At 40.0% G+C, this 13,350-nt stretch overlaps 1 protein-coding gene across 5 annotated transcripts in view; it reads left to right on the forward strand.

Annotated features, from left to right (window-relative positions):
• LOC120732256 (acyl-CoA-binding protein homolog) overlaps positions 1 to 13,350 on the forward strand; it is an 18,077-nt gene continuing 4,727 nt past the window's right edge. The window contains exons 1-10 of one of the 5 annotated variants that reach the window (XM_040029715.1): positions 1 to 173; positions 954 to 1,071; positions 1,167 to 1,229; positions 9,350 to 9,474; positions 9,583 to 9,764; positions 9,863 to 9,987; positions 10,100 to 10,208; positions 12,719 to 12,812; positions 12,933 to 13,058; positions 13,172 to 13,273. In XM_040029715.1, the coding sequence (XP_039885649.1) occupies positions 162 to 173; positions 954 to 1,071; positions 1,167 to 1,229; positions 9,350 to 9,474; positions 9,583 to 9,764; positions 9,863 to 9,987; positions 10,100 to 10,208; positions 12,719 to 12,812; positions 12,933 to 13,058; positions 13,172 to 13,273 (1,056 nt within the window). In that variant the 5' untranslated portion in view covers positions 1 to 161. Of the gene's footprint in view, positions 174 to 953; positions 1,072 to 1,166; positions 1,230 to 2,828; positions 3,250 to 4,404; positions 4,694 to 5,457; positions 5,584 to 9,349; positions 9,475 to 9,582; positions 9,765 to 9,862; positions 9,988 to 10,099; positions 10,209 to 12,718; positions 12,813 to 12,932; positions 13,059 to 13,171; positions 13,274 to 13,350 lie in introns of those variants that run through there. The other 4 variants (XM_040029713.1, XM_040029712.1, XR_005695564.1 and 1 more) reach the window with 4 other exon arrangements.

The raw sequence follows: 13,350 nt of genomic DNA on the forward strand, positions 1-13,350 counted from the left end.
GGGTGACAGGCAGCCAATCAGCACCTCCGCAGCTGTCTGCTCCCTCCCCCTGCAAGCCTCTGCTTGGCTCTCAATAGTGCATCGATCAGCTGTGCTGCAATTACTGCTGCTTAAAACCCTTCAGAGCAGGACATTCATCTGCGCTCCCAACCTTTACCAAGATGACCCTCCAGGTAAAATCCCGCGTTTCTTTGCTCTTTTATTATTGTTATTATTATTTATTAGATGCTACATTATCGCGATGAACCGAACAGCGCATGCCATCTTCTGGCCGTATGCAGTCATCCATCTTTGACGGCGTGGATGAAGGAAAGTCGTGCCTAAACGCGTTAATGCTCTCGGCTCAGTGGTCCTGATGCTGCTCTTAGAATTTAAAGATGTGCTGCTTAGAAGCAGAAAATATGAAAACATGATGAAAATTCACTAGATTCAGAGTTTGTCTCTATGAGAACATGCGGAGGTAAACTGGATCTATATGCAAACATCCGCTTTTTGACCAATGGGCAGCATTCAGAGCTGGATCATTATATATTTCAGCCGCACCTCAGTAAAGAGTTAAAAGGTATTTAGGTCTTTGCGCATATTAAAAATGGTTCCTGTGGTCTATAATTATCAGTTCTGCTGTGTCCCAGATCCTTTGAAAAGCAGATTATTTGAGTAGGCACACAGGCTCTGGTCTCATATAAAAGCCCATTGTTTATCTCCAGCTTGTGCAACAATCAGTTTCCCAGGACTGCCCCGTGCCTAGAATACCACAGTCACATTTCTTATTCAGTGCTTGTAACTCATTAATATGCACACTCTCGTATTCGATGTAATTACTTTACATTCCTGCTGGACTTTATTGCAAAGAGAAGAAAGTCTGCAGTCCAGTGTTTTCCCATCGCAGACACACTGCTTATATTTTCTGAATAATTAATGGAAAACATAAAGAGTGTTCATGTCACCTGCAGGCAGAATTTGACAAGGCAGCAGAGGATGTGAAGAAGGTGAAGGCCAAGCCCACAGACGAGGAGCTGCTGTTCCTGTATGGCCTTTATAAACAGGCGGTTGTTGGAGACATTAACACTGGTAGGACCCACTACAGAGAAACTGAATCACTCCCATAAAGAGTTCACTAAGTTCAGATTTTTTTTCCTTCTCTCTGTGTGCTTTCACAACTGTAGAGAGACCGGGAATGCTGGACCTAAAAGGAAAGGCCAAGTGGGACGCCTGGGAGTCAAGGAAAGGTAACGAGTTAGGAAAGCTTGTGATTGTTACATTTGTCCACGAGAACTAAACACTTTAACTGAAGGTGCTGGGAAAGTGATTCATTAGCAGGTTATAGATCATACAAGGATATATGAGACAGATATTTTTTGCCAAGTTTGCAGCTGGAACAGTTTTTGGTATTTGTCTGTACAAAATAAGGTAAAGGAATTGGTTCTTTTACACTACGAGCCACACACACACACATTTACACTCCACTGGATGCAAGGACGCATGCAGACTGGAGGGGCTCCACCTCCTGGTTGCCTGCAGAGTAGTCTATTTAGTACTCAAAACCTGCTGAGTCCACAGGTGTAAGTCATGAGAATGAATTTTGTAAAACATGTTTATAGAGCATGAGTTCAACTGAGTTTCGCTCCTCTGCAAACATGGAGGAATCTGCTCCAAATGAGGTGTGTTCAGTGTCAACTAAGACTCACAGGAGGTAACTTTTAGGAAATTAGAAGTTAGTCATTGTCAAAACATCCAAATATTTTCACCACTTAGTTTCATCCAACATCACACGAACGTTTTAATTTTACTCACTTATTCATTGATTTTTTAAAAATGTATTTTTTAAAGTAAAATTACCCTAAAAAAATGTTCAGTTAAGGCATTTGCAGGTTAACATGATTTAGCTGCACACGAGCTGTTTCTGCAAGTCTGTGTTTAGTGTTGAGTACTTGAGAAAAAGGTGACTACACGCAGATTTTGTTGGGTTTTTTGTTGTAATAGGTTCATTTTTAGTGACATCACACTTGTGCAAAGAGTCAAAGGGTGGTGTTGAGCTCCACTCATTTCTTTGTATTTTTCTTCCAATGACTCAGACCATGTAAATGATCTTGAGCAATAGCTCTCCAGGCTTTCTGAAGGTCTTTCAAAGTTTGCCTTTGGACATTGTTTGCTCCTTTAACTCATTTTCAGTCCAGTCCTTGTACCTGACCATTTTCAGAGGAACTGTTTTATTTGTTAAGCAATTTAGCACTGAATCATTCAAGAAATAAAAAGTTACCTAACTCGAGTAACGATCGAGAGACAACTGATCAAAGTACCATTTTTAATCTTTATCTTTAGGCCCTTTGTTACTAGCAGCCTGTTGCACAAACGCATCATTTGTTCACATGTCTTTTGCTGAAGCTATGAAAAAAGCCAAAGATAACACAGTTTTTTAACAGAAGTATTCATGACACAGTTTATAATCTGGCAGCATGATAATGATCCCAAAAACACTGCACGCATATACACACAGATTTTTAAAAATCCAGTGTTTTAAAGTTTTATATCTTTACTTACACATTACCGTAACAAAAACACAACCCAGATGCCAGCTTCCATGGTGGTGATTTATCAGAACCTGTTGAGCTCATAAAAGGAAGCTTTTTAGGGGTTTTTTAGATTTATTACCAATAAACAGACCTGATCTTATCTAAGCATCTTCATCATGAGAATCTCTCCCATAGTTTAACCAGCTTTTCAGTGCTATGGGAGAAAGGCTCTGTAAGCATGTATACAAATAGGAGAAAACTCCTTTAAGACATTATTATTTAAGTCCAAATCACTCGTAATTTGAACTCTTTCAGGAATGTCCAAGGATGACGCCATGTCGGCCTATGTCACAAAGGCTAAAGAAGTCATCAGCAAGTACGGGCTGTGAGACGTCCATGAAGTGAAGAGGCAGCAGCGATGAAAACAGACTACTAATTCAGACTACTAAAACAAAGCTGCTCTTTACTTAAAAGAGCAGCTTTGCTTCCAGAGGCCATAATTCTGCAAAATAATGTGATTTTAAAAAAAATGTCTTTCTATCCTTGATTTTTTGAATTACATAGCTCAATTGATTTATGCATTTTAACGATATCTATGCAGTCTTTAACATATTAATCTTTCTATATGTACTGCATACTGGACTTAGATTTGCAGCTTGAATCAAAACAGGACAATTTAAATGTTGGCAAATGTGAACAAACACGTTTTGAAGATTAAACCTTTTTCTGCACTGTTTCCTTTCTTTCATTTGTGCTTGTTTTTATTGAGAGGTTGATTTTTTTTTTTTTTGCCTTCAGTTTCAGTTTAAAACAACCTGCATAAAATCTTTACACAGAGAAAGGATTTTAGGTTTTATTCATGAAGAGGCCCGACTATGGTCTGTGCAAACGATTACGGGAAGTTTTGATTGACATACAGTTATTCATACTTAAAAGAGTTGTCTTAGCTGGAACTACACCTGCAACACCTGCTTTGGTGCCAACCTAAGTGGACAACAGGTGCAATGGAGAGGCAACACCACAACCCTCAAAGTTCAAGCTGGTGGACACAGATGGTTGCTCTCTCCTCATCCTCCTTACTGGTTTCTTTCTAGTTTTTGTTTTGCTGGTGTCCTGACAGCTGCCGGCAACTTCATGGCATAGATTCAACAATTTTCTGGAAATATTTTAAAATAAGTCAACATCACACAGTTGCTGCAGATTTCCATGATGCAAATCTCCCATTGTACCACATCCCAAAGGTGCTCTCTTGTGTTAAGACCTGCTGACTGTGGAGGCCGTTTGAGTACAGTGAACTCATTGTCACGTTCAAGAAACCAGCTTAAGATTATTTTAGTTTTGTGACACAGTGCATTATCCTGCTGGATCCATGCTTTCATGTTGTTTCATTAGACCAGCCAATGTTTTTCCAATCATCTGTTGTCTAATTTTGGAGAGCCTGTGCAGACTATAAACTATAGTTTCCTCAGTTTCTTGTTTATAGCTGACAGGAGCGGCATCTCGTTTGGTGTTCTGCAGCTGAAGCTCATCTGCATTTGGAGATGCTCTTCTGCTTACAGTTGTTATTGCAGTTACAGTAGAGATGGCTGTGTCGGAAAATCCCAGTAGATCTGCATTTCCTGAAACACTGAGACCAGCCCATCTGGGATCAACAACCACACCACATTCAAAATCGCTTAAATCACCTTTCCCCCTCATTCTGATGCTCGCTTTGAACTCCAGCAGCTCCTTTTGTTCATGTCAACGTCCCTTAAATGCTTTGAGGTGCAGTGTGATTGGCTGATTAGATAAACAGGTGTATCTAATAAAGTATCCGCTGAAAGGTGTGGTTTCATGTATTTTTCAGGCCTAATCTTTCTAAAGTTTTAGGTTGTTGCCACACACTGCCTGCCTGACCTCACCCTTCAAAGCCTCTTTATTATTTCACTCATAAGTAATTCAAGCCAGGGCAATTGCCCGCGCATGCGCAGTGAGCTGTTCCGGGCTGGCTTGAGTCTATGGTTTAGTGGGGTAAAGGTGAAGGGCTACAGCTGCAGTCCAGCACAACAACTGAACGGCTGCTACACCGGCTTATATAAGAAAACAAACCCGCACGTTCACAACATTTGCGCTGAAAGCCTCCAGAGCCCGCGGCAGGTGAGCAACGGGAGCTAACAGTCCAGCTTTACAGTGCAGTTAAAGTAAGCTAACGAGCTGCTCCTCAACTATTGTTTGCGTTTGCACTCGACATTAACGCCGACAGGGGCGAGACGAGCGAGTGCACCTTATCAGCTCAGTGTTACCCGGTTAATAAGTGTTTATTGTAAACAGTTTGGTCGTTTGCACTAACAGGTCTCTGCCCGAGTACGGAGAGGTAGGAGTTTAATAGTTTTAATGTGGTGCTGATAGCTGAGCTCACGATTTGCTGAGTTTTGTTCAGAAACATGTCAAAGCTGTCACTGTGACACAGTATGCAACTGCTCATGTTTGAGACTTACACAGTGCAAGCCTTACTGTTGTTTTAAATCTGTTACCCAAGGCAATAAATAATATGAGTGTTTTAACTGGAAGTAATGATGAATGCGCTTTCAGCATTGTCAGCTTATTATCCAGGTGTTGCTGCTTTAAGTACTAGATAAGGTGGTTGTTGAAGGTAAAATGCTATGAAATGCACAGTTTAAATGTTTTACAATGATTTTTTTTTAAATGTCATAAACCACAAAAGCTTCATGTGTTCAAAGCAAAACCAGTCATAATCACAGGGTCTTCAAATGGTTTATAGTGCTGTTATTTTTCAGTATTAAAACAAATATATAACTGCTTTTAAATGTATCTGCAAAAAACAAAGAGTAATTAGTGTTATCAAGGTTTTTCTATTATATAAGTCCCCCCACCCTGGTATATCAGTGATATAAAGTGTGGAAAGGCTCTGCTTCATATCACTGTAATGTTTCTTTTGTGACAGGGGGAAAGGAAATGGCAAATCAGCTGTCTCAGTCTCTGCCGGAGCAAACCTTTCAGTACCAAAACAGTCTGCCGCCCCTGCCTGTGCCCTCACTGCAGAGCAGCCTTTCTAAGTACCTGGATGCAGGTAGGATGTCTGCTGTCATCAAGTTAGTCAGTTTCCAGGCTTTTGTAAATATTTGTCAGGTGACCTTTCAGTTGTCCATATGTCGTATCTGTTTGAAACTTGTCTGTGTCATAGGTGCAGTCTGTGGTTTTCTATTAACCAGCGTTAGTGATTCTGGTCTGTGATTCTAGACACACGGTTTCTTTTTTAAAACAACATAAAATAAGATGTTAAATAAATAAATAAATGCTCACAATTGAATTTAATTCAATGGGAAGAACACAAATTATTAACCAAAAGGTGTAGGCTGAAGCTTAATTACACCTATGCTTTTTACATTTCGTTTCACCAAAACAAACACCAAAGATGATACAATATTAGGACTGAACTAGAACAAAAACAGTCATACTGTACCCCAGTTTTATATTTGTTTACTGCCTGATTTTTGAGCATTTTTAATTTACATAGTGAAAAATCTTTTTTGAAGTTAGTTTTCTCATTTTTTTCCTGCTCCAATTAAAAACAAACAAACATGTAAATAAAGTTTGTAAAGCATGTTGTTGCAGTGCTGAGATCCACTTACTAATTTTAAGGCATCGAGTTTTATGAATATTCTGCTGGTTTCTTCTTAATAATCAATTTATAACTCTTCTATAGTATGTAAACTGGATTAGTGTTGGTTGTGTATACGTTTGTGCAAACCTCCACACAGTAGATCATATATTTACCTATTAGGATCAATATAGCATGTGTGTTAATTTTCTTATTTAAAATGTCTTGTTTTATACATTTTTGCAATAGTTTGTTTTTAGCTCATTTACGTGAGCATTCCAGCATAATTTATAGTCAAACTGTTGGTTTCATACACTCATTAAACTTAAATTAAACTTTTAATTTGTGCACCCCTGAGCCTCTGACAATGGCTGTAAATGCTAAACAGTTATGGCAAAATGTCTGTGAAACCTGCTGAATCAAAGCTGAAGCTGTTACATCTTCATTGTTTAATTTGAAATCCACTCTTGTGGTGTGCAGAATTGTGTCATTTTCTAAAAGCTTAAGGATTTAACTGTAGCAGGAATCATGCAGGTGTTATCAGATATGTGTGAATGTTTTAGAACAAGTTTATATGCACTCAGTCAAACCATTAGAAACACCTATAAACACATATGAGTATTTTCTGTATCCATCCATCCACCCAACCATTTTCCATGTTCTGTATCTGGGTGACGGGGGCCGCAATCTAAGCAGAGAGGCAGACAGACCTCCCCTCTCCCCTGACACCTTCTCCAGCTCATTCGGATGTTCCCAAGCCAACTCAGATACATAATCTGTCCAGCATGTCCTGGATCGGCCCTTGGGTCTCCCTTCTAGTGGGACATTTACAAAACACTTCACCAAGGAGTCGCAGGAGGTATGCTGGTCAGATACCTCAGTTGACTGGAGCAGCAGTCGAGTCCCTATCTGTTTTGACTTCTGCTTGGGAGTGATAAAGAAGTGGGTCTGGTTTTTCCAACAAAAGTCCCTCCAGGTGTGAGAGCTGGTGGAAGAAGATGTTTTCCAAGTGTGGAGCCATTCCTCTTCAGTAATAACAATGTTCAGTCCCTTTACTCTGCGCTGTTTAGCATAGTTTGTTTCGTCCTTATTCATTGTTACAGTACTACGGTACAGCCGACTTACTAGACCATTTCTATTCCCTAAGTTATAAGCATCCATGAATATCTGGATAACATTAGGGACTTTATTTGGACACAGACCTTTAATTTTTTTGGAAAAGTAAATCACAAAGCTTCAAATATCTGTAAAAATCATGTTTATCCTACTTATGTTTCTGACACATCTCCTTAAAACTACACAAATGCCACCCCTTGGCAATTCAAGATATAAAAATATATTATATTATAAAAACAGATTATAGGCAGGCCACCTTAATAATTTGATCTCTTTTTGCAGTTTCTAATGATTGGCCACTTTCACCCACACCTAAAAGAAAAATGTCACCCACTGACTTGCTGTTTTGGAGATTTCTCCTTCTTTTTCTATCCAGCCAAGTAATGATTATGTTGGTGTGTTCAGTGGAGATAATTCTGTTGTCCTGCGTCGATCCAAATATTGATAGTATTGATACCAACGCTGGTACTGGTAACAGGTCGACGATGGCATGATTGTTGTGCATTATCTTGTTGTTGTGGAAAGTAAAAATCACTGATTTACTGGTTATTAAAATGTGTCCAGAATTGCAAATTGATGTTGATTCATCTCATAAATCATGACATGCTGCACTCCACAACATAAGCTGCCTTTGTGGGATAATTATAGCTTATTAATTATGGATCACTTGATATTGAATCGATACTAAAATTACACTAGTACTCTGAGCTCCTCATGACTGAACTCCTCACGCTGACTCAAAGTTAGAGGCAAGCCACCCTTCAGAAAAAGCTCATTTCCACCTCTTGTATGTGCAATCTCATTCTTTCGGTCACTACACAGAGCTCGCTTTGCTGTCTTTGGTTTCCATCTCTACACTGGTTGTGAGGAGGATTAGAAGGACTTCCACTAATAGAAGTGGAAATTCTACAAAGCGGCCACATTTTGTTTTCGTTACTCTCTAATGTGATCAGCCTGAGCTTTTCCAGCAGTCAGCACATATGCAACTCAGTCAAACAGCTGGATTTAGGTTGGGTTTGTTTGGGGTTTATTGCCCTGCTTTTACCTTTAACATCAGTCAGAATTTCACATTTCTGCCGATAACTCTAACCATGATTTTTCACCTTATTTTCTCAGGGTGGTCCTGCCTAAAGTTTATGGACACTTCAAACCATTTTACATCACGAGCCACATACAGCTCACTTTGATCTTATGTGGGTCAGACCTGTCAGTGTAAAGAAGTTTAACTACACATTTAATTGCTGAGATGTTTTAATATAAGACAAAGAAGAGCAATTTCAATAGTATCTGTTAGTTTTTCTACATTATGTAGAAATGCTGCTGTAGTAAATGAATGAAATCTGTCAGCAGGACTGGGCTTAAATTTAAGTTGTAAATGTAATATTTAATTACTTTGGTATAGCATGAACGCCCATGGGGTATTTCGTTATCAGTAGGAAAAGCTGTAAAACTTGTAAAAATACCGTTGAAGGTCCAAACTTTTATGTTCTTTGTGTGTTCTGTTTTATGTCCTTGACATTTTCCTAAGCCATCCAGTGGGCTAGATTGGAGTCTTTGCCCGGCCAGTTCTGGCCCCCGAGCCTTATGTTTGACACCCCTGCTTTAAACAATGTTAAAATGTTTCAGACTGACTGTCTGAAAGTAACGATGAGTCTTCAGTTTCTCTTTCATGACCAGTTTGTCTAATAACATTGATTGAAAGAGTCGCATGATTGTTTCTTTTTCCCTCCCCGCTGTCACAAAGTGATTTTATTGTGATTTAGCGCTATATAAATAAAGTTGAATTAAATTGAATAGGACTTTTTCTTTGTACCAAAGGCTAAAGAAATCATTCAGTAAGATTATTAGTGTGCCGGAAGTGTGAATGAAAAACAAAGCACTCTAGCTTTGTTGGCACATTTCTGTCTCTGCATCATTTCATGTGTTTCATTTGTATATTTTCTGCTCGTTCTGCTGTAAAGTAAAACAAAACAAAACAAAGAATCCTTTGAATAAACAGGTGCGATCAGACTTGTTGTTTTTGAAAGCAGTTACTACATCAAAACAAAATGACCAGAAGCTGGCGCACTTGTTTAACAGAGGGACTAATCTTCCATGTTTTCACTTTATTGTGCTTCAGTTCGTCCGTTCGCCTCTGAGAAAGACTTTAAAGCTACGGAGGAGACTGTGAGGAAATTCCAAGCGGGTGTTGGCCAGGAGCTGCACAAGAAACTCCTCCAGAGAGCCAAGACAAAGAAGAACTGGGTGTGTGTTTGAGATATAAAAGCCTTGTTTTTGTCTTTAGCGTCTCCTCTTTAGTTACAAGTGTGATGCAGTTTACTGTTTGATGTTTTTGTTTGCTTTGTCCTCCAGCTGGAAGAATGGTGGTTGGACACGGCGTATCTGGAGTTGCGCATCCCCTCTCAGCTCAATGTGAACTTTGGTGGCCCAGCACCCTACCTGGAGCACTGCTGGCCACCTGCTGAGGGAACTTACCTGCAGAGGGCCAGTATTATCACATGGCACACACTGCAGTACTGGAACCTACTTCGCACGTAAGACGAGCACACTCGCATGTATGAAAGCTGTGTTTTAGGATGTGTTGCTCTGTCTTTTTTGCATTTAAATATCTTTCCGTCACTGCTTATTTTAGAGAGAGGCTGGCTCCTCAGAAAGCAGGGAAAACGCCGTTGGACATGGACCAGTTCAGAATGCTCTTCTGCACCTGTAAAGTACCCGGAGTGAAGAAAGACACCATCCGAAACTACTTCAAGACAGGTAGAATAAACTCTGCTCTTATCTTTGCTGCAAACTTACCTGCGGCACTTTGACCCTTTTTCTCTGCTTGCCTGTCACCCTTGTGTAACATGCATGCTGTGCTGTGTCACAGAGCGTGAGGGTCCGTGCCCCTCCCATTTGGTAGTGATGTGCCGGGGGAGGATATTCACATTTGATGCACTTTGTGATGGAGAAATCCTCACTCCTCCAGAAATTCTCAGGTAAAGATTAAACGCACTTGAGAGTAAAACCCAATTAGAAACCTTGTATCCAGACTAAACAGACTGAAGGCCTTTACACAGTTAGTGCAGCCAAAAAGCGACACAATTCTGAATGTCTCAGATTCATACTTGTTGTGTAGCGTATATACAAACAGAAGTGTTGTGTTTTTAGATGTTTCAGGATGTCAGGGGGGCAATTTTATCTCAGAGCCAGAGCAGCATCTAGCTGTGTGTCTGAGATAAAATAGTATTATTGCACTATGTGTACTTTCAGCTTTGAACTGTGAGCACAGTGTTCTGATTGGTCAGATCTATGTATTCACATGTAAAACATCTGAAAAATCAAGTTTGGTTCAAAATGAAAAGCCATATTAAGAATTAGTGAATCCAAAAAATAATTTTTATGCACAAAATATTTGCTCATATTTTACATATCCGGCATTTGTAAGCCTCAACAGAACCAGTAGCAAAAGAAAGAGGACATAACTCTTTCTTTAGGAAAGAGTTAAAAAAATAAAAACAATATTATAAAGCTTGTTGACCAGTATTCCACTACGTAGCCCAAAGAGCTCTTCTGCCTCAGCTGAAGAGCAGGGAGGCTGTGGTCACATTTGGATAACACATCAGCTTGCTTCTGTCTTTGCATCCCTCCTACAGAGAGGGACAGAGAGTTGCAAAGATGCATGAAATATTTTAGCAGAAGTATTTATGACACTCTGTATTTATGCAGAAGTAAACAAGTAGAACTATTAAAGAAATGCGCCTCGTCATCAGAAAATTTCTACTGTTTTTTATTTATCGTCTTGATGCATTCTCAATCATCCAGGAAAGTAAATCTCCAAAAGTTGATTCTCTTTATCTGGACATAGCGTTTTGTGGGAGAAACATTTCGTCACTCATCCAAGTGACTTCTTCAGTCTCAGCTGACTGCAGGTTTCCCCAAATCTTATAAACAGTACATTTGCATAATGACTGAAACCAGCACCACTGAGGAACAATGGGCTGTGAGGTCAGTTCCTTAATCTTAATTATGCAAATTCTCATGACCACTGATCAAAGACCACTGATCAAAGACCATGAGTACCATTCACAGAGAGTTGGGGAATGGCTGCAATCACAGCATTGTAAGATGGCGAAAGATGTACCCTTAGGCCCCCTCCTCGATTCAGAGATGGTCTTTCCCTTTACACGTAAATGGCCTCCTTGACTCCGCGCTCAAACTAGCGTTCCTCCCTGTCCAGGATGTGCACATCCTCGTCATTGAAAGAGTGTCCACTGGCCTGTAGGTGTAAATAGACTGCGGAGTCCTGGCCTGACGAGGTAGCTCTGAGCTACCTAAGATTAAGGAACTGACCTCCCAGCCCATTGTTCCTCAGTGGACTGGTTTCAGTCATTATGCCAATGTACTGTTTATAAGATTGGGGAAACCAGAAGTGACTTGGATGAGTGACAAAATGTTTCTCCCACAAAACGCTACGTCCAGATGAACAGAATCAACTTTTGGAGGTTATTCATTTATTTATTTATTTATTTATTTTTACCACCGTAAGAAAAGGCTTTAAGGTGCAGTAAGGAAAAAAAAAAAAAGCACACGAAACCTGAAATTATGCTACCAATTTGCCTTCTTCATATGCTACAGATTTACAGCATAGTGTACTTGTACAGTGTGTCCACCAGGGGGCTGTTTCACATGCATAAACATATAAAACATGGACAGAACCATTGTGATGTCACCCACTGGGTTTGGACTTTAGCACTGGTTTGGTTTTTCGAGTCAGAGGTTATAGTACGGATGCTAAGGGCTAGTATCGGACTTACCCAAACTGAGGCACAGACTTCTTGGATGATCAGTATCGCACAGCGAGCAGTAATATTAGTTAGAGAATCTATTTAAAATGTTCCAAAAAAAGAAAAAAATAATAATTTTTTTTCCATTTGATTATATAGCACCAATCCACACCAACGTTTGACTTAAGGTGCTTTTATATTGAAATAAGTCTCAACTATCAGTTGATGCCCTTTGAGGAAGCACTTGGCAACAGTTGTGACCTCCAGCAGAACCAGGCGAGCTGAAAAACGTAGCCCCTTTAGTCACACACAGCAGACTAGTGCTTGTTTGGATGAACCAATCAGCTTTCTTGATGCGTTGGTCAGCGCAACACGCTGCTGAGATAAGTTAGGGGTGTATACCATTTCCTTTCTGCTTCAGTTTCAAGAAGATCCCCAGTATGCAGGAGGTTCATTTCATTTCATTTAGGCTGAAGTCTGTTTATGTTTAGTGTCGTTTGGCTTTTTTCAGGTTACATAAAACATACAGAAGTCTAAAATATTTAATTTGTCTGTTTTACATATTAAAGTGTTTTATTTTTGTTCATCATTATGGGCAGCAGTCCACACTCATCGCCTAATCATCCATTCATTTTCCTCCAGATGTCCTGTATAATTTGGTTAAAGCTGCAGAGTGAAGAGCAAACAAGGCTGATGCAGCATGTGGTTGTTTACCTTTTCAGGCAGCTGAGCTATGCGAAGGAGCGCTGTGACTCAGAGCCTGAGGGAGACTGCGTGGCTGTGCTCACCTCAGAGGAGAGGACTCGCTGGGCGAAGGTAGGGGCGCTCATGTTTGGAGGATTTAAAAAAAAAAAAAAAGTGAATATAGTTTGTGAAGAAGGTCTCATGTTACTGTGGCGTATCTCATGATTAGCGCTTTGTTTACTTTCACTGCAGGCCAGAGAGCATCTTATAAGCATCGATCCACACAATAACACCATCCTAGAGACCATCCAGAGCAGCTTGTTCGTCATTTCTCTGGATGAAGTGAAACCCTACTCTACCCCAGAGAACTACTCAAATGTACGGACTGCGCAGATCTAAAATATGACTCGCTATTTAAATCATGAGAAAGAGTTGTGTCTGATTTACTTGTTTATTTATTTTCTTTCCAAATTTTGTACTTTTGAGTTCAGATGACTGCAGAAGCTCTCACCGGCAACCCCACCATCCGCTGGGGTGACAAATCGTACAACTCAGTCGTGTTCTCAGATGGCACGTTCGGATCCAATTGTGATGTGAGTGTGCTTGTTCGTACAAAGCTGTGCTGAGGTTCAAGATGATTGTACTCATTGATTTGCTAGTGAAACATGCA

Source organism: Simochromis diagramma, unplaced genomic scaffold (genome assembly GCF_900408965.1).
Source record: "Simochromis diagramma unplaced genomic scaffold, fSimDia1.1 OVJJ01000361.1, whole genome shotgun sequence".
NCBI classification, from domain to species: domain Eukaryota; kingdom Metazoa; phylum Chordata; class Actinopteri; order Cichliformes; family Cichlidae; genus Simochromis; species Simochromis diagramma.